The sequence below is a fragment of the Kogia breviceps genome, chromosome 13, assembly GCF_026419965.1.
Source record: "Kogia breviceps isolate mKogBre1 chromosome 13, mKogBre1 haplotype 1, whole genome shotgun sequence".
Taxonomy (NCBI): Eukaryota; Metazoa; Chordata; class Mammalia; order Artiodactyla; family Physeteridae; genus Kogia; species Kogia breviceps.
The window spans coordinates 40,774,936-40,793,276 of NC_081322.1; the positions used below are offsets into that span (position 1 = coordinate 40,774,936).

An 18,341-nucleotide genomic window follows, 5' to 3' on the forward strand; every position below is an offset into this window, starting at 1 on the left:
GAACTTGATTTGCATACAAAACTCCGTTCCTTTAGAGTTCTGCCCACTCCCCACTCTGTTATTGATGTCCCCCTAAGTCCCTTAGGCTTTCTTCACTTTTCTTCATTTCTCTTTTTGTCCCTCTGACTTGATAATATCAAATAACCTCCAAGGTTACTAATAGTAACTCCAAAGTTATTGATAATATCAATAACTCTTCAAGGTCACTGATTAATTCTTCTCTCTGATCAAATCTCCAGTTGAACTCGTTTTTTTCCCCTTAATTCAATTATTGTATTCTTCAGCTCCAGAATTTGATTCTTCTTTATTCTCTTTAGTGACATTCTCATTTTGTTCATGCATCATTTTCCTGATTTGTCAATCTTGTTCCTTTTTAGTTCACTGAGCATCTTTAAGACAACTGTTTAAAATTCTTTGTTAGGTAAATCAGATTTCTGCATTGCTTTAGGGTTGGTTTCTCTAGATTTGTTTCTTAGATTTTGCCACATTCTTCTGTTTATTTATATACCTTGTGAACTTTGTTGAGATTTGGGCATTTGAAAAATAGCTTCCAGGGACATATCTTCTTTGGGCATGCGTGTATGCTTTTATTCCAAGATATATATCTGCTTTTAAGTGTCTTAATTTCCCTAAGAGGCTTGTCTCTGTTTCTTCTCAGGAGCTTCCTGTTCCAATTTCTATTTTATTCCTGGTTGTACTCTCTTGGATCTCCTGCACCTGCCTACAGAACTGTAGACTCCCTGCTGCTCTAATGCACCTCTATGCTCACTTCTGTTTTCAGTGGCCCACAACCAGCATCCAAACCATGCTACCACTCCCACTAGTGCTCCAAGTCAGGTGAGACAGAATTCAGTCCCTCAAACAGCCCCCAGACAAGCCTGAATATTGGACACAAGTTCACCTTTTACCCTTTCTGTCCCAAGGGAGGAGTCACGAATTTGGGGTTTCCTCTCAATTGCATCATGATGTGCCAGGCAAAGGGAAGGGCTAGGACAAGCAAAACGCCCCAAATTTTCTTACACCTTTTGGTGCAGCCTTCTCCTGGTTTTGTGTTTGCCTGAGCTATAGCCTCCCAAGGGGTTTCTAGAGTTCTCACAAAGGTATTTTGGTCCTTATATTGTTGTTAGTTCAGTGTCTCCATGGGGAACCAAGGACCTGGAGCTTCACTGGTGATGTCACTCCCCATCTACCTGCCTTTTGCTTCCCCTTGATATTCACTAGTCACAAATACGTGACAAAATTTGAGTATCTTAATGAGTGAAATGTGCTTGGAAAACATGCTTATCCAATAAGTTTTATTTATTTACTGTTATCAAAATAATTTGAAATAGGTAAACCATTAGAAGAATGAAAAATCTTTTAAATGAATTTTAAGTTAAAAATATCACCACTATTTATATGAAGTTAATTAATAATTGTGGTAAATACATAAATGTTTAGAATTTAATCTCATTCTTATAGTAAGAGATAGTGAATTAAGTTTCACCTAATAAAAAAGTTCCCCAATTTTTACCAAAAAACTGATTTAAAAATTGAATCTTGGAAACCTCAACCAGAAATGTATTCATGATTATTTAAGAAAAAAAACCTCTTGTGGGGAAGAGTTTTGGTACTCTATAGTGTATTGTATTTTACCATCCCCAATTATTTTGGAAACTTAGTTTCAAAGATTATAGTGACATTAGAAATCCTATGTGTTTACTTTTGAGAAAACATTGAGTAATAAGAAACACCTGTTAAATGGGAGGTACTAAAACATCAACTTTGTATCACAGGCATGCCTTTATTACTTTAGGTATAAGCACACATTTTTACTCATTAAAATTTCAAATCATGATTTGTGAGTAGTTTATAAGCTTCAGTGAAAGAAGATAATGAATTCAGTTTATCTTGTTTTGTGATCATCCTACTACTTATTAGAACCTCTATTAGAAATATTGTATTTTCAAGAGCAAGTGCAAAGAACAAAGAGCAGAAGCAGAATGAGTAAAAATTTAACTAAATCCAGTGCAACTTTACTTGTTGGATTCACCTGTATTGCTATGAAGAAACCCAGGAGCAGACAGAAAAGGGCAGAGGTATGACGCAAATTCAATGGGTAAGACCATTTGTATATTATTGTAAGCTGACTCTTTAAATATACTGAAGATAATTTTTATCTAAGGTGATAGTCTTATCTTCTCAGTAGGGTGTACAGCCGTGAAGGTAAGTACATCACCTCCATTCAAAACTGTGCCTCCCATCCCACACTATAAATTTATAGGTACTAGATGGAGCTCAATAAATGTTTCAGTGAGTAAGAGAGTTATTACAACAGCTGTGATTAAGTTTAGAGCTATTTCTAATTGTTTGACAGTGTCATTTTTTAATTCTGTAGTGGCTCCCTAATTAGCCTTTGTTTCTAATAATTTTTAATAATTTGACCTCTAGAACATCTCAGTCCACCTCAGTTCAAAATGGACAAGGCATGGGGCTGTACCAGTTATTTCCAAAATAAAACTTTTCTTTATATCTTTCAAAGTGACTTTAAGAGTTTGCCATTTAATAGTCTCTCATCTGATTACAGAATTATTTAAGTGTGAGGCTAATGAAAAAGTCAAAAGAAACAGAATAGTTACTGATTGTGAAGTCATGACTTTTTAAGAGACTGAGACAGCAAAAAAAATTGGAGAAAAATTATTCTTTATTGAAAAATACCAATAATACTGACAGACTTCAAAAGCAATTCACGCCTCCAGAATACAAAGTACTTAATGCATTTTTTCAAGCCTGTTTGCATTTCAAACAAAGCTAGCATTTTTGTAATCAAATTTGATAACCTGACTATATCTTCCAGCTTTATTATTTAAGGAGCTGTACAACCTCTGAAGTGGGGACCATGAGGTGGGCAGAAGCTGAGGGGCAGAATGAACCTGGGACTGCGCAGCAGTCTACAGCAATATTTCCCATAACTTTGGTGCTGGAAACAAAAATACTGTACAAGACAGCTGTCCTCCAGTGTCAGAGAATCTTGGGAAACAGCATATCAAAAGGTAGCCAGCTTTTCTTATAATTTACACACTTTAAGATTGCTTTTTGAAGAAAATCTTTAAGAATGCCACTGTAATTTAATATCATCCAATAACTCTGAATTAAAAAACTATATGAAAGAAATGAGCTGTTACCATCATAATGGTCTTTGCTGAGCTGTAATTTTAGATGCAAAAAAAAATTAACACATATGCAAGTTTAATTTGAAACCACAAAAATTATGTATGTAGTAGGCTCAGATAGTAGCAGTGTTCACTTTATTACTAATAGCTTAACTGGAACAGCCACTCTATTCATTCCACCAGCAGGAATAGCAGCACCAATATCTAAAATCCTTTATGTATCAATATAAAAGCTTACATCATTATCAAAGTCCCATTCTTTGCATGCTCCAATTCTTGTTATTTTTTAACATAAAAGCAACAGGATTTTGAGACTTACTATTTGCTGTATTAAAAGTTATACAGCATCTTGTACTGTCAAAAAGCAAAATACTGTGAACAGCAGCCCTTCTTCACAGCTCTAAACTTGAAGCTGCCAAGCACTCACTGCTTGTGTCAGCAGTGGCATTTCCACAGTAAAATAGCAGAAACTAAAGGAATCATGGCACAATGGATTTCTGAATTCTTTTATCTATCATTGGTCCTGGGGCTTAGTACCTTCCCCTTGTAGGACTATATCTGCTGATCGTTCATCTTCTTTAATGGAGGAAAGGCATCAGGTCATATAGCGGGTAATGGCTCTCAGAGCATAAAGGAGTTCTGCTTGCATCCTAGCTTCTATAAGAAGCAGATTAACATGAACCTGAATATAAAACACATTATCATTTAAGATAGGGTTCAGTGAGGATATATGTATACATATAACTGATTCACTTTCTTATACAGCAGAAACTAACAACACTGTAAAGCAATTATACTCCAATAAAGATGCAAAAAAAAAAAAAGATAGGGTTATAAGCATTCACAATCAGTTTCAGTGTATCTAATAAACACCAGAAATGTTTTCTGTGTGCCACTGAATAACATCAGTTTCTCAAAACAAAAGCTGTCTGACCTTTTTTGGAGAGATGTTTTGAGCTTATATTTATATTCGATCACATCTCTTCTTGAAGGTTTGTTATTCTAATAACTTCCCTGCCAAATCATCATTCACAAACACTCTCTTCTTTCTCCTAAGCAGTTGCAGTGATGCCAGCACTTTGAGGAGAGGCCAGCACACCTGTTCTCCTTGTCTTTATTCTTTTACTTTTAACCGTAATGAGGTTCCCCCTTCCAAGGGGTATCTGAGACAGCTGATCTGGAATGTTCTTCTCTGGGTCAGTAGAGGTGATGGAAGGGGTTTGAGACCCATTAGATTAGGTGAAGGAGAATAAGGATCACTGCTAAGGTAGAATAAACACAATAGGTACTTACCTTCTCAGAGTGCTTGAACTGCCTCCAGAAGCTATCATACATTCTTTTGGTAACCTTTTCAGGAGTGCAAACAACAGTTTTGATATAAACTTTAAAGCTACGATCCAATAGCTGGTTAATTTCACCATAGTCATAGTCATCATATCTGTTAAAAGACAATGTGAGAATTATTATATTTTTGATGTACAGTCTGTTTTCTTCTTATGGAAGTATAGACATCAATAGTAAATGCTGTATTCTTTCCCCCTCTTTGTGTAGGTAGCTGTCCCCTAAAATGACAGCTTTACAATGTTTCATTGGGGGTGGATGAATGAGTATAAAGGGGTAAGAAAAAGAGAAGTTAGATGAACAAAAAAATTGCCAGTGCCCAAGCAACAGTATATATTTACAATCATGAATAAGCAACCACACTGAAGAACAAATTCTGGAAACAAAGTTTGAGTATTGCTGATATTAAGAAATTAATCAGGCAATAATACTTATTGATACTATTACATTATATATAAATTATAATCTATTTGTGTAAATAAATTTTTTTTCTTATGTTTCCAGGAGTTCTTGGGGTCAGATGAGAAAAAAGTGAGGAGAGGTGTCAGAATCGGTCTCTAGATGGCTTCACAGTGTCTACACTTAGGAAAGGCTAAGCCAAGATGGTCGTAGGCACCAATGTCTCCTCTGCCCCATTGGCAGATAGTTCCTAGAACTGAAGTCTCCTATTTGGTTTTTAGTAGAAAAGGAAGAAAGTGGGTCCTGTATAACCATTCAGGAGTCTAAAGTCATAGCCTGGCTACTGATAAAGTGAAGAAGCAAGAGAAAGTCTGACTTTACAGGTAAAATAATCAGAAAGTACCACAGCATGGTTGTTTATGTATGTTAGAAGGTGGTTTATGAGGGCTGTGTTTCCTATATAGCATAATAAATGTGGCTGAATACCTAACAGGATATGTAAGTTTTATATTTTGATGAAGTATCATGGGAGTAGGTACTCTTTAGAAGGGTACTGTAAGAGTTCTAAGTTCCATGAAGGTAGAAGTATGAGTGTGTCAGGAAATAAAAGATGATACAAAGGGAAAAGATACCATAAATGTTCAGAGACAAACTTTGCCTCCTCCTCTATGCTCTTGGACCAGCTTGCTTGCTCTCCTCTTCCCTGGAGGCATCCGTTATTTAACTCTTGTCAGCATTCCTAACTCTCCCTCCTGCTTAGCTAGGCAACAGAAAACACACCAAGCTGCAAAAAATCAAGTTTTTGAAGCACAAAATGCATAAAAATAAGCTATTGGGGAGGGGATGGTTTTGAGCATGTTAATGTATGTCTGTGCATATGTGTTCCAAGCACCTGAATAATTTAGGCTAAAGGAAAATACCTCTTCATAAACATAAGAAAACAGACTAACCTTATTCCAAACATGCAGTGAATATAGTTCCAAATAGCCCGTCTTAGCATTGAGGTATCAACATCTTTGTGCATTGCCATTGTATTATAAGTAAGATTGTAAGCAATGTGAAATTTTTCATCGATCAACTGTCCTACATCTGGATAAAGACGATTTACCAAAGAATAACCATGGTCTTCCCAACAATAGTCCTAAATACAGAGAACAGAACAAATATGAATAATTAAAATGTGGCCAACTATAGTTCTATGTCTGTCACTCTTCGGTGCAGTGAAATTACTGGCAGCGAAAATCCACTGCCTTTCTAGTACATCCCTAGCTCTGTTTCACTTGCATTCCAGTTTGATGTTTTCAATTTCTATACTGCAACATGCAAAAGTTACGTTTTGTAACTCAGTGAGTTTAAAAACCAGTGGAATCTCTTCCCCTTACACACAGGTCACCCATATTCAGCTTTCTCTCACTGTTTCCCCCGTCAGTCTCCAGAGATGACCCATCTTGGGAGGCCACTCTCCTTTTCTATTGCTGCAGGCATTCAAATGGTCCTCAAACTTCGTAAATTTTTAATTCAAGGTATCATTCTTTTTCCTCCTACCCACCTCTGATTCTCAGCCCTATTAACTGTGTCTCCGCATGAGTTTTCCCAAATTAAAGTCTCCCTGCTTCCTTTCTTTCCATCTCAAGCAAAACTTAATAAGCCCCCACACTTCAATGTTACTTCCATATTTATTTTCCTAAAACACGTCTTCGATATTATGCCATCACTATGGTCAAAACCTACAAATCTGATCATCACCTACAAATCTGATCAATTTTAAACTAACTCCCACTAATCCTTTGCTTGAAGGTCTTAGCAGCCCAGTCAGTTTCTGATCCTTTCCCTCAACCTATGCTCAGTTATTGCCTACAGTCTCCTCTGCTTACAATGCCCATGCTTTTAAACCATTCAAATCTCTCAAATCCTAATCTCCCTCCATAAAATTTTCTAGTCCACACGATCTCTTCAATTGTAATCTACTGTTTTATGACACAACTTCACTATCAAGTAAAATATTCTATAATTCTTCCTTGTGCCTAGTTCTGTCTCCTTAAACAATATGTTAGTTCCTTGAGCAAAGAAAAAAAAAATCTCATAGTTCTCAAATATTTTCATAATTCTGGTAAAAGAGTTATAATAGCCCCAGCAAAAGAGGAAAGTTGGGAATATCAACTCATCTGAATTATATATTTACCTATCTAAATTAAATATATTAACAGACTGTTTAAGAAAAACATTTAAACTACAGTATGTTTAAGAAAAACATTTAAATTACAGTATGTTTCTACTGACGGATTGGAAGCAGTCTTACAAAACTACAGCACAGAATAAATGTTTGCTAATTGATGATTCTCAACTTTTATTCTGGAACTAGAAGATACAGCAATTGTTACTCCTGAGATATACTTGCAAAGCACTTAGCCCAGTGCCTCCTGCCAAAGCGAAAACAGAACGAGCCTGGTATCCTGGAGGACGACGAGGTCCCTAAGTTTCCATGGACTCAGTATATACAGTATGTATTGTACTGGGAAGTTTTACTGTGTATTTCAAAGTTAATGATTATGGAGCTAAACAAATTGGGTCTACCAACAATAATTCTACTCCCTACCCTAGTAACTTTATTTATTCTAAGTAATTTTGGAATAAGATTTATGTGAATCCTCTTTAAGGTTTAAATTTGAAACCTTTAAAAATTCTCATTGCTTCAAATGACATTCAGTTCATATTTTAAAGGGAATTAGGTTATTGTAATCATGGTTTATTTTTTATGGTATCTGTAAGAATTCACCCAAATTAAGAAGAAAACAAAAAATCTGCTTTCCCTATAAGTCCTAATTTAAGCAAATCTTTCACTCTTTCTCATCCTCTTTCCCTCAACCCCCACACACATAATGCCTGAGATGCTGTGAGGACATTTCTCTGTCACTCAGGCCTGGTGCACATCAGGGCAGAAATCGCCTCACTTTAACACTGGGGCTCAGTAAAACAATGCTATAAATGCAAGCTAGGTTCAAACACGACTATTATTTATTGTTTAGTTATAGTAGGAACTTTAACTGGGTTTCTGCATACCATCTCTGGGAACCTAACCACTATTGTAATTTTGTTTTATGGGTGAATGTGTTTTGAATTCTGAGCAACTGATTTATGAACTTTAACAATATAATAAACATACCTAAGGGAATTACGTGTACGTAGAAAAGTTATTTTTCTCTGCATCACTTTCTGTTCTCAAATCCAGATGGCTTTCTTATTTTAAGTCAGATTGAGATATTTCTAATCGAGCATGTACATACAACAACAAGTTGTCATTTTACCTGGACTCGAAATGTTGGGACGTGCATTCCATGTCTAGAGAAATCCTTATAGCCATAACTAGTATCCTCAAAGTGACGAGATACATCTCTTGCTGGTGTAACTTCTTCATCATCTGAAATAATTTTTTAAAAAAACCACTGAAAGCCTTTTAAAAACAGGATGCTAGTTAAAATTCATTTTACCTATAACAAGTAAAAACAGGATTACCCTTTCTCTGACACTGAGTAACCAATATCAACTAAAATAAAGTCTTAAAACTATAAAGATAAATAGCCTACTTACTAGTAAATGGAATATAGTAAAAGTAGATTCTCTGCTATTAAAAAAATACTCATGGGCTTCCCTGGTGGTGCAGTGGTTGAGTCCGCCTGCCGATGCAGGGGACACGGGTTCGTGCCCCAATCCAGGAAGATCCCACATGCCATGGAGCGGCTAGGCTGGTGAGTCATGGCTGCTGAGCCTGCGTGTCTGGAGCCTGTGCTCCGCAACGGGAGAGGCCACAGCAGTGAGAGGCCCGCGTACCGAAAAAAAACAAAAAAACCAAAAAAACTCATGGTTGAATTTTCTATGCTTTTCATTCCTCTCTTTCACAGATCCTTTCTCCCTCTGTGTCCCCACTGTAGTTTATAGATACTAGGCTCTACTGAAAAGTATGTACTCCAAGTATGAACACCCTTTTGAATAATCTTTATGGTGATAACAAATATAAACTTTATGCTCTAAACTTTAGTACTTGGACTATTTTTAATGTCATACAATATATAAAATGATCTCTTTAACAGCTCGAAGGTCCTAGAAACAATTCTAAAATGATGAGTAAAGGAAAGAGGTTCTGTGCGTCATTGTTTTTACAATGTTTCCTGCACTGCTCTAAGCCTTTTCAGATTATCTTCATGTTTAGGGGTCGATGAGATTATAGTTTCAAGTAAATAAAATCAAAGACTTCTCCTTAAGCTAACATCCAACATCCATTTATACAAATTTGATTTTTTCTTTGCTATTAAGAAACTTGCTTTTAACATATACTCTTTGTCCCACTCTATTATTGTCAAAATACACTGACACACTTTATTAACTTTTTTCCTTTAAATTATCTGGTTTACATATTAAATCCTATAGCCTACATTTGATAAAGGCCAAACATAAAGGATTTACGTTGTTGTTAGTTATCCAGTAAGTAGCTCCTTTTCACAAATCATAGAATTTTAAAGCTGGAAGCAATCTCAGGCCTTTATAAATGCAATTTCCTCATTTTAAAGAAGAGGAAAAAAAGCACTCAGTGTTAAATGACTTATATTCACAAAGTTTATTAGCAGTGATTTTAGTATTAGAACCCAAATCGAATGTCCTCACTCTTAGTCTAGCGCTGTTTTCACTATAACTTCCTCTTCTAGAAGTAGGACTACCTATTCAATAACCTTTCTAAAAGGAAAGACATATTTGGATTAAACTTAAAAGCTTTTGCACAGCAAAGACAACCCACAGAATGGGAGAAAATATTTGCAAATGAAGCAACTGACAAAGAATTAATCTCCAAAATATACAAACAGCTCATGCAGTTCAGTATCAAAAAAACAATCCAATCCGAAAATGGGCAGATCTAAATAGAGATTTCTCCAAAGAAGGCATACCGATGGCCAAAAAGCACATTAAAAGATGCTCAGCATCACTAATTATTAGAGAAATGCAAATCAAAACTACAATGAGATATCACCTCACACTGGTCAGAATGGCCATCATCAAAAAATCTCACAACAGTAAATGCTACAGCTGTTGCTGGGAATGTAAATTGGTTCAGTATGGAGGTTCCTTAAAAAACTAAAAATAGAGTTACCAGCTGATCCAGCACTACTACTCCTGGGCATATATATGGAGAAAACCATAATTTGAAAATACATGCACCCCAATGTTCATTACAGCAGTATTTACAATAGCCAAGATATGGAAGCAACCTAAGTGTCCATCAATAGAGGAGTGGATAAAGAAGATGTGGTACATACATACAGTGGAATGTTACTCAGCCATAAAAAGGAACAAAATAATGTCATTTGCCACAACATGAATGGACCTGGAGATTATCTTGTTAAGTGAAGTTAAGTCAGACAGAGAAAGACAAATGTCATATGTTGCCACTTACATGTAGACTCTAAAAAAAATGAACTTATTTACAAAACAGAAATAGAGTCACAGATGTAGAAAACAAATCTATAGTTACTGGGGGGAAAAGGGGGGAGGGATAAACTGGGAGAATGGAATTGACATATACACACTACTATATACAAAATAGATAACTAATAAGGACCTACTGTATGGCACAGGGAACTCTACTCAATACTCCATAATGACCTATATGGGAAAAGAATCTGAAAAAAAAGTGGATATATGTATATGTGTAACAGATTCACTTTGCTGTACACTTGAAACTAATACAACATTGTAAATCAACTATAGTCCAATAAAAAAAGGATACTTTTCTTTAAATTCTCTTAAATTAATAAATTGGGCTTTTTTTTTTTTTTTTTGCGGTATGCGGGCCTCTCACTGTTGCGGCCTCTCCCGCTGCGGAGCACAGGCTCCGGACGCGCAGGCCCAGCGGCCATGGCTCACGGGCTTAGTTGCTCCGCGGCATGTGGGATCTTCCCGGACCAGGGCACGAACCCGTGTCTCCTGCATCGGCAGGCGGATTCTCAACCACTGCGCCACCAGGGAAGCCCAATAAATTGGGCTTTTATTTTTGGACACAATAGACATTTCATTGAGTATGTAATGGTTACTTTTACCTGAAGAGAAGACAAACATGCTCTCTCTTTTTTCTATTTCAAAACGTGAAGCCATCTCTTCCTGACTTGCCTCTTCTTCATCTCGACATTCCTGTAACTGCTTCATCTTTTCCATGAGGGCTTCGACCTCAAAGAAGGAATCACTTACCTGAAAAGAAAGTGCACTTAAGGTTACATATGTCAGACACGGAATGAAATTTTTGAATTTTATTAAGTCTGTTTCATAAGAATTTGCATCTTAATATAAGAAAAGTAGATCTTATAATTTTAATGCACATGAATCAAAAACAATTATTTTGGCTTATTATATATACAGATATTTAAATTTTAAAATATAAGAGAAAAATGATTTTAAGAACACATTTTAATGTTTTACCTTTTATTACTAAAATTAGTATTAATATCATTACTATCAATGCTAAATTTTTAAAATTAAAATTTAACACTACTTGTCAATTTAAAACAGAACTGAATATTTAAGAGTTAAACTTTTACTTGCTCAATCAGTTAAATAAGGTACACAAAGTATAAGTGGTTTTGCATCAACTGTGTACACTGGTCATGTTGTCAATAGACAGGCATACCTCAGGTATATTGTGGGTTCAGTTCCACACCACTGCAACAAAGCGAGTCATGAATTTTTTGGTTTTCCAGTGCATATAAAAAGTTATGTTTAGGGACTTCCCTGGTGGCACAGTGGTTAAGAATCTGCCTGCCAATGCAGGGGACACGGGTTCGAGCCCTGGTCTGGGAAGATCCCACATGCTGTGGAGCAACTAAGCCCATGCGCCACAACTACTGAGCCTCTGCTCTAGAGCCCACGAGCCACAACTGCTGAAGCCCGCACGCCTAGAGCCTATGCTCCACAAGAGAAGCCACCTCAACGAGAAGCGTGCGCACCACAACCAAGAGTAGCCCCCGCTTGCTGCAACTAGAGAAAGCCTGCGTGCAGCAACGAAGACCCAATGCAGCCAAAAATACACTATACTGTACATTATACTGTACTGTACTGTACACTATACTGTTTATACTGTAGTCTATTAAGTATGCAATAGCATTATGTCTAAAAAACAAGGTACATACCTTAATTTAAAAATATTTATTGCTAAAAAATGCTCAACACCTGGGAACAGGGAGCTTATCTACTACGGAAGGTATTTTTTTGTTTTTGTTTTTGTTTTCCTCTTCTGTTGCGGAGCACAGGCTCCGGACGCACAGGCTCAGCAGCCATGGCTCACGAGCCCAGCAGCTCCGCGGCACGTGGGATCTTCCTGGACCGGGGCACGAACCCGTGTCCCCTGCATCGGCAGGCGGATTCCCAACCACTGCGCCACCAGGGAAGCCCTACTATGGAAGTTTTAAAAAATTCTATTATTTCACTATTATCTCATTTAATAGTGGGATAACTAGGAACAGTACTTCTTCTTTAGCCTTGTACTAAATCAAAGGTGGGGAAGGACAACAATCCAACTCTAAGCATCCTAGCAACTGATGTACTCTCCCTTAGACCATCTCATAACCTTTAAGCTTTGATAAATAATCAGTGGCCATATGCAAGCCTCTAACAACAATCCAGATAGCTCAACAGAGGGTGGAACTGATGGTCTTGGGCCTTGCCAGCACAGCACAGTGATCAACCTTGGGAACATGATTTTCCCTCCTGTGCTAATCTCACCATATGTAAATGCTACCTTTTATTTAGTACTTGATAAATGCCAGGCACTGTACTAGGCCTTTTACCTCTTTAGAGACATTTCATTTAAACTTTACAATAACCTTGTGTTTGATCTTTATTTAGAAATGAAAGAATGGAGGCTCAGAAAGGTTAGATAACTTGCCCACAGTCAAATATATGTTAACAGTCAAATACACATTAAAGTCAAATGTATAAATTCAACCTGTCCAAATCTGTTTAAAACAATACAACTGAGAAAATCTGTGCAAAGTATTCAGAAGGCTGTAATGTTGTTTATGTGATTTCAATTTGGAAAATAAACCCTTTGCTCTTTCACTACAGCTAAAGAATGCAGAGGGGGGCTTCCCTGGTGGCGCAGTGGTTGAGAGTCCGCCTGCCGATGCAGGGGACACGGGTTTGTGCCCCGGTCCGGGAAGATCCCACATGCCACGGAGTGGCTAGGCCCATGAGCCATGGCCGCTGAGCCTGCACGTCCGGAGCCTGTGCTCCGCAACGGGAGAGGCCACAACAGTGAGAGGCCCGCGTACCGCAAAAAAAGAAAAAAGAATGCAGAGGGAATTTTGACTCATCATATATAGAATTAAAATTTGCTTATATCAAATTCAACTCATTCTGATCTGTTTCAAAGGAATAACATAACTGAGAAAATATAAAAGCCAGAGAAGAGAAGGAATAGAGGTAAAAGCATTTTAATAAATTTACATTCACTTTTACATATATTTGTGAGAAGTTAAAACATGAAGAAGTATTATAAAAGGAGAAATTCCAGATCAAGGCTGATTAAATCTTCTAAAAAATAATTAAGAAGACAGCCTGTTTCTTCTGTGCAAAGGATGTCATCAGCATCAGGAAGTTTCTACCACCAAGTTCCACTGTTCTCAGTCTCCCCTCATCTCACTCAGTAGCCGTTTAATGCCAGATGGCTCTGATGGGGCACATTGCTGGTGGCTTCTGATCCTAAAATTATTCAAATGTAACCTCCTAGAGGGTCTTATAATTTTGTATGTCCCTTAGCAGCAGACTAGTGCTGAGCATTTGGAGGCAGTCAATAAATACTTGCTGAATGAACAGGTATGGGGGCCTAATATCTTTTTGGACTTAACAGGGTAGATTTTCTTAAAAGCCAAATGAAAAAATAATATAACAGCAATTACTGTGATTACTCTTAGGATGAGCCTATAATAAATAATAGATACTTACCGAAACATTTCCTGCTGAGTTGACCTGCATCTCATCCACACTGTGATTGCCATTTGTAATGTCACAGATGCAGTAGTTACTAACAGAAGGAGGTCTGAATGTGTGGCCACCATCACAATGAATTTCTGGACTGATTCCACAGCCAAATGTGAACGAGGCAAGAGAATGATAGTGTGTAAGTAGAACTACTGCATGTACCAGTTCTGCAAGGGACCAGCTGTGCTCTTCAGCTTTTAAAAGTCCCTTGGGAAAAAAACCGAGAACATATTTTTATACTGGGGTAGGTATTGATGAAAGAATACAGTTCATCTTGGTATTTAACCTATTGAAAACAGGATTAGTTACTATATAAAAGTTAGGATAAAATTACAATTTGAGGCATGCAGAACCCAGAATTTGCTAATTTAATTTTTATGAATATGTATTCACAAATAGAGCTTAACATAATCTGTTAATGACACATTCATTATTATTTTGACTTTCTGAAATCCTGATTTTAAAATGTAGAATACATTTTGTTTAAAAGCAGTTGCCATATTTCAGATGATGGATTATGAATGCATTAACTATGTTGTTAGTGCAGTCTCAAACCAAATGTAATGAATTTGTGTTTAAAGTAGAAGCTACTGTGTAAAATATGCCTGTTTTTCTTTATTATCAGGCCTCCTCAAGGAATTTTTAAAAAGTGGTTTGAACAACTTGACTCTGAATATTCTTAAATCATCAAATTATATTTATTTTAAAAATTATGCTGAAGGTAAAGTCTACAGTTCTTCAAAGTCTTACAAATCTGTGTCCATTCTGCTTCATTATCTATTGTATAATATTGTGTAATTTTATATTACTAGACAGTATAACATTCATTAATCATATTCAAATCTTGTATCTCCTTGATAATAAGATGCTTCAATTACATAAAAGAATCTAAAATATTCTAGGGAATTCCCTGGAGGTTCAGTGGTTAGGTCTCTGCACTTCTACTGCAGGGGGCATGGGTTCCATCCCTGGTCAGGAAACTAAGATCCCACAAGCCTTGAGGCCTGGCCAATAAATAAATAAATATTCTAAAAAAAGAGAAAGACAACACCAAAAATATATTGTATTTTTAAGAATTTCTACTGCATGGTAGATTCTTTTAGAGAATGTCCATCTACTTTTATTCTATTATCTTTATTAATAAATAGAACCAGGCAAAACTAGTTTAAAATGGTATTCTACAAAGATAACACAACAAGATGCCATTTTACATCTATCAGAATGGCTAAAATCCAGAACACTGATAACAAATGCTGACAAGGATGTGGAGCAACAGGAATGCTCATCCATTGCTCATGGGAACACAAACTGGTATAGCCACTTTGGATGACAGTTTCTTACAAAGCTAAACACAAGCTTATCATACGATCCAGCAATCACACTCCTAGTTATTTACCCAACTGAGTTGAAAACTTATGTGCACCAAAAAGCCTGCATGTGAATGTCTGTAGAAGCTTTATTCATAATTGCCAAAAACTGGAAGTAACCAAGATGTCTTTCAATAGATGAATGGATAAACTGTGGTACATCCATACATGTATTTTTCAGCAATAAAAAATGAGCTACCAAGCCATGAAAAGCCATGGAGAAACCTTAAATGCATACTGACAAATAAGCTAGTCTGAAAGGGCTATATACTATGTGATTCCAACTATATGACAGTCTGGAAAAGGTAAAACCATAAAGACTGTAAAAAAGAACAGTAGTTTCAGGGGGAAGGGGAGAGAAATGAATAGGGGGAGCATAGGAGATTTTGAGAGAAGTGAAACCTGTATGATACCATAATGGTGGATAACACGACATTATGCAGTTGTCAAAACCCATAGAACTGTACAACACAGAGTGAACCCCAATGTAAATTAGACATTATTAATTCATCAGTTACAGCAAATGTACTATACTAATACTAGATGTTAGTAATAGAGAAACTATGTGTGTGTGTGTGTGGGGGGTGGATGCTTGATAGGGGTAGAATATGGGAACTCTACTTTCTGTGGCATTTTTCTGTAAACCTAAAACTGCTCTAAAAATTAGTCTAATTTTTTTTTTTTTTTAATGACACCCTAGATATATTCTCTACTTACCTCAATATGTTCTTTGGTAATAAGCCAAGGTCTATGGGCTAACACTTTGTTAAGTTCTCCTAAATTCTGTAGTTTTTGAGGAGCATTCTCTAAACCATTAAGCCACTTGGGGTCTCCACCAACATGAAGGAAATCATTTACATGGAGATTCACTAAGTAGGAGCACTGATGTCTTGCTGCAGCCTTAAGAGAAAACAAAAAGATTATTCTAATTACACATATTAAAATCTTGAACAACTACAAATCTTTTTCTTTACAAAAGCAAAACAGCTAATTAAGTTTTTGATTAGTATGTTTTCAACTTTTCCATATACTACAGAAATGAAGTTTTCATATAAACATTTAAAAATTCATACACTATAGAAAGCATATCAAAAATATCCCAAGAACAAATAAAATATCTAATCAAAGTATCTGAACTTTAGAAGAATTTTATACCTACTGTCAGAACCTCAGATTAAGAAGAAACTTCAATTAAGGTGCCAACCATAAAACAATGGAATATTATTTATAAATTGAACATAAGTACCACCACTTATGTCAATCTGAACTATCAGTGAAATAATCTTGTGTTCTACTTTATTCTCATATTTAATAGAAAATGGTTCTCAACAGTGTAAATACGTATTTCTTTTTGTGTTATATTTGACAGCATACTTACTTAGGAAGAGGAAAAATAGATACTACCTAACAGGAATCCAATTAGAAGTTAGAATATAAGTATTTATTCCTGTGTTTGAAGAATTAACCATCTCTTAAAAAGATTAATAAAGCAGGCAGAAAGAATTTTTCACTGAATGTTTACAAACCATTATTCCAATGTAGTGCCGATAATGTAGGGGTAATGGCCCATCCATTTGCAGTAGGTAGTGTTGAGTTTTTAAGAAACTTTCTAAATATTGTGGGTGAAAAACCATCACTAAGGTAATATTATCCAAACGACCCAAAGCAGCAAAAGAATCTGCAAATAAAGTATGCATCTGTGCGTCTTCACTCCCCACTTGGAGAATCTGTATGAAAGAGAGGAAAACCATGGTTTCAGAAATTGTAAATCGGTGTAAAGGAAAGAAAATATGCAGGGGGAGGGAAAAAAAAAGGAACATGCATGCACTGCACTCTGTCACCTAGAAGCAGATTCAATTTGGCTTAAGAAAGAGAGGTTATAATTCTACAAATTTAACTCAACTGGTTGCAAGATAGCAGAATAGAGAGTCACATATCATGTAGCAGGGGAAAAACAACAAAGGCCGAACATTAAAGGCCATCTAGATAGGCTGCTTGCAGACTTGACCAGAATCCAGACATCCAGATCTAAATCCAGAATCCAGATTTAGATTATCAAATTTGCAGAGCTTGCAAACAGACACTAATGCCTTTCCTTTTAACAACACCTACTCTCCCTCAATTTACAGAGAACCAAAATTAACAATAAACAATCCCTGTGAAAACAAAGTATAGGAGCATTTACATATTTAGAATTAAAGATCCAATCTAGCATTGATACTAGCCTGTGGAGTTGGCCAAGACCAAGTAACTCAGCTTATGGGCACACCTAAACAACATCTAAATATAAGCAGGTGGCATGTCATTGGTCAAAAACAAGTCTTGCCTTTGCTTGATTAAATATGGGTGTTAGAAAAGCATCATGAAATACTAGAAATCAACATGACTATAACAGCTTTTTAATCCCACATATTCACTGCCAAAACATGATGATTAACTTGTGTAAAGCATATTGTTGACCAACAGTTGTTCAGATGCGAAGATGTGGGTCATGAAAGCTTTTCCTTAAAAGCATACAGTTCACTACTTTCAGAAACAACATACCTCCTTTTCTGGGATGAATCTGCTTGGTCCGTGTCCTAGTGGTCGAGGAATTCTAATTCCAAGTTCCTAGAAAAGAAAACTACACCATCTCAGGCCTCCAGCAGTAAACAACATGAACTGAGGCCACAGGAATGGGAGAGAAAAACAGCCAGTTGAACAGAGACTGGCTTGTTCTGGTGATTTATTTTCATGGCCATATGTATATACCAGATCCTCTGTTTGTATCACATAGTTGACAACAGTTTGTAATACAACTCTGACTAAAAACAATAAAACCTGTTTCACTAAAACCAGAGTTTTGCATAAAGTACTTGGCAGAAAGTCTAGAACAGAAAGTTCAGCACATAGCAGCCAACCCTGTGGATTGTCAGTGATACAAAATAAGACCAATGTGTGTGTACATCCAAAACCCAACCAACCAAAATATCAATCCCTGTGCATCTTGTCAGGAAATGAAAAAGCCATAACCTCTACCTAGATGTCTTAAACTGAAAGAAGTATAATTATTACTACATCTATA

General features: G+C 36.4%; 2 protein-coding genes across 5 annotated transcripts in view; one reads left to right on the forward strand and one right to left on the reverse strand.

The window, feature by feature from the left end:
• Positions 1 to 7,203, forward strand: part of ARMC2 (armadillo repeat containing 2) — a 132,459-nt gene extending 125,256 nt beyond the window's left edge. Inside the window, exon 18 of the mRNA XM_067011572.1 lies at positions 7,158 to 7,203. Coding sequence (XP_066867673.1) covers positions 7,158 to 7,171 — 14 coding nt within the window. The 3' untranslated portion in view covers positions 7,172 to 7,203. The remainder of the gene's footprint in view (positions 1 to 7,157) is intronic.
• Positions 2,666 to 18,341, reverse strand: part of SESN1 (sestrin 1) — a 114,407-nt gene continuing 98,731 nt past the window's right edge. For all 4 annotated transcript variants that reach the window (XM_059083612.2, XM_067011575.1, XM_067011576.1 and 1 more), the window contains 9 exons: positions 17,822 to 17,887; positions 16,804 to 17,004; positions 15,995 to 16,177; positions 13,875 to 14,117; positions 10,979 to 11,126; positions 8,198 to 8,310; positions 5,843 to 6,033; positions 4,446 to 4,590; positions 2,666 to 3,834 (listed from right to left, as the gene is read on the reverse strand). In XM_059083612.2, coding sequence (XP_058939595.1) covers positions 3,748 to 3,834; positions 4,446 to 4,590; positions 5,843 to 6,033; positions 8,198 to 8,310; positions 10,979 to 11,126; positions 13,875 to 14,117; positions 15,995 to 16,177; positions 16,804 to 17,004; positions 17,822 to 17,887 — 1,377 coding nt within the window. In that variant the 3' untranslated portion in view covers positions 2,666 to 3,747. The remainder of the gene's footprint in view (positions 3,835 to 4,445; positions 4,591 to 5,842; positions 6,034 to 8,197; positions 8,311 to 10,978; positions 11,127 to 13,874; positions 14,118 to 15,994; positions 16,178 to 16,803; positions 17,005 to 17,821; positions 17,888 to 18,341) is intronic.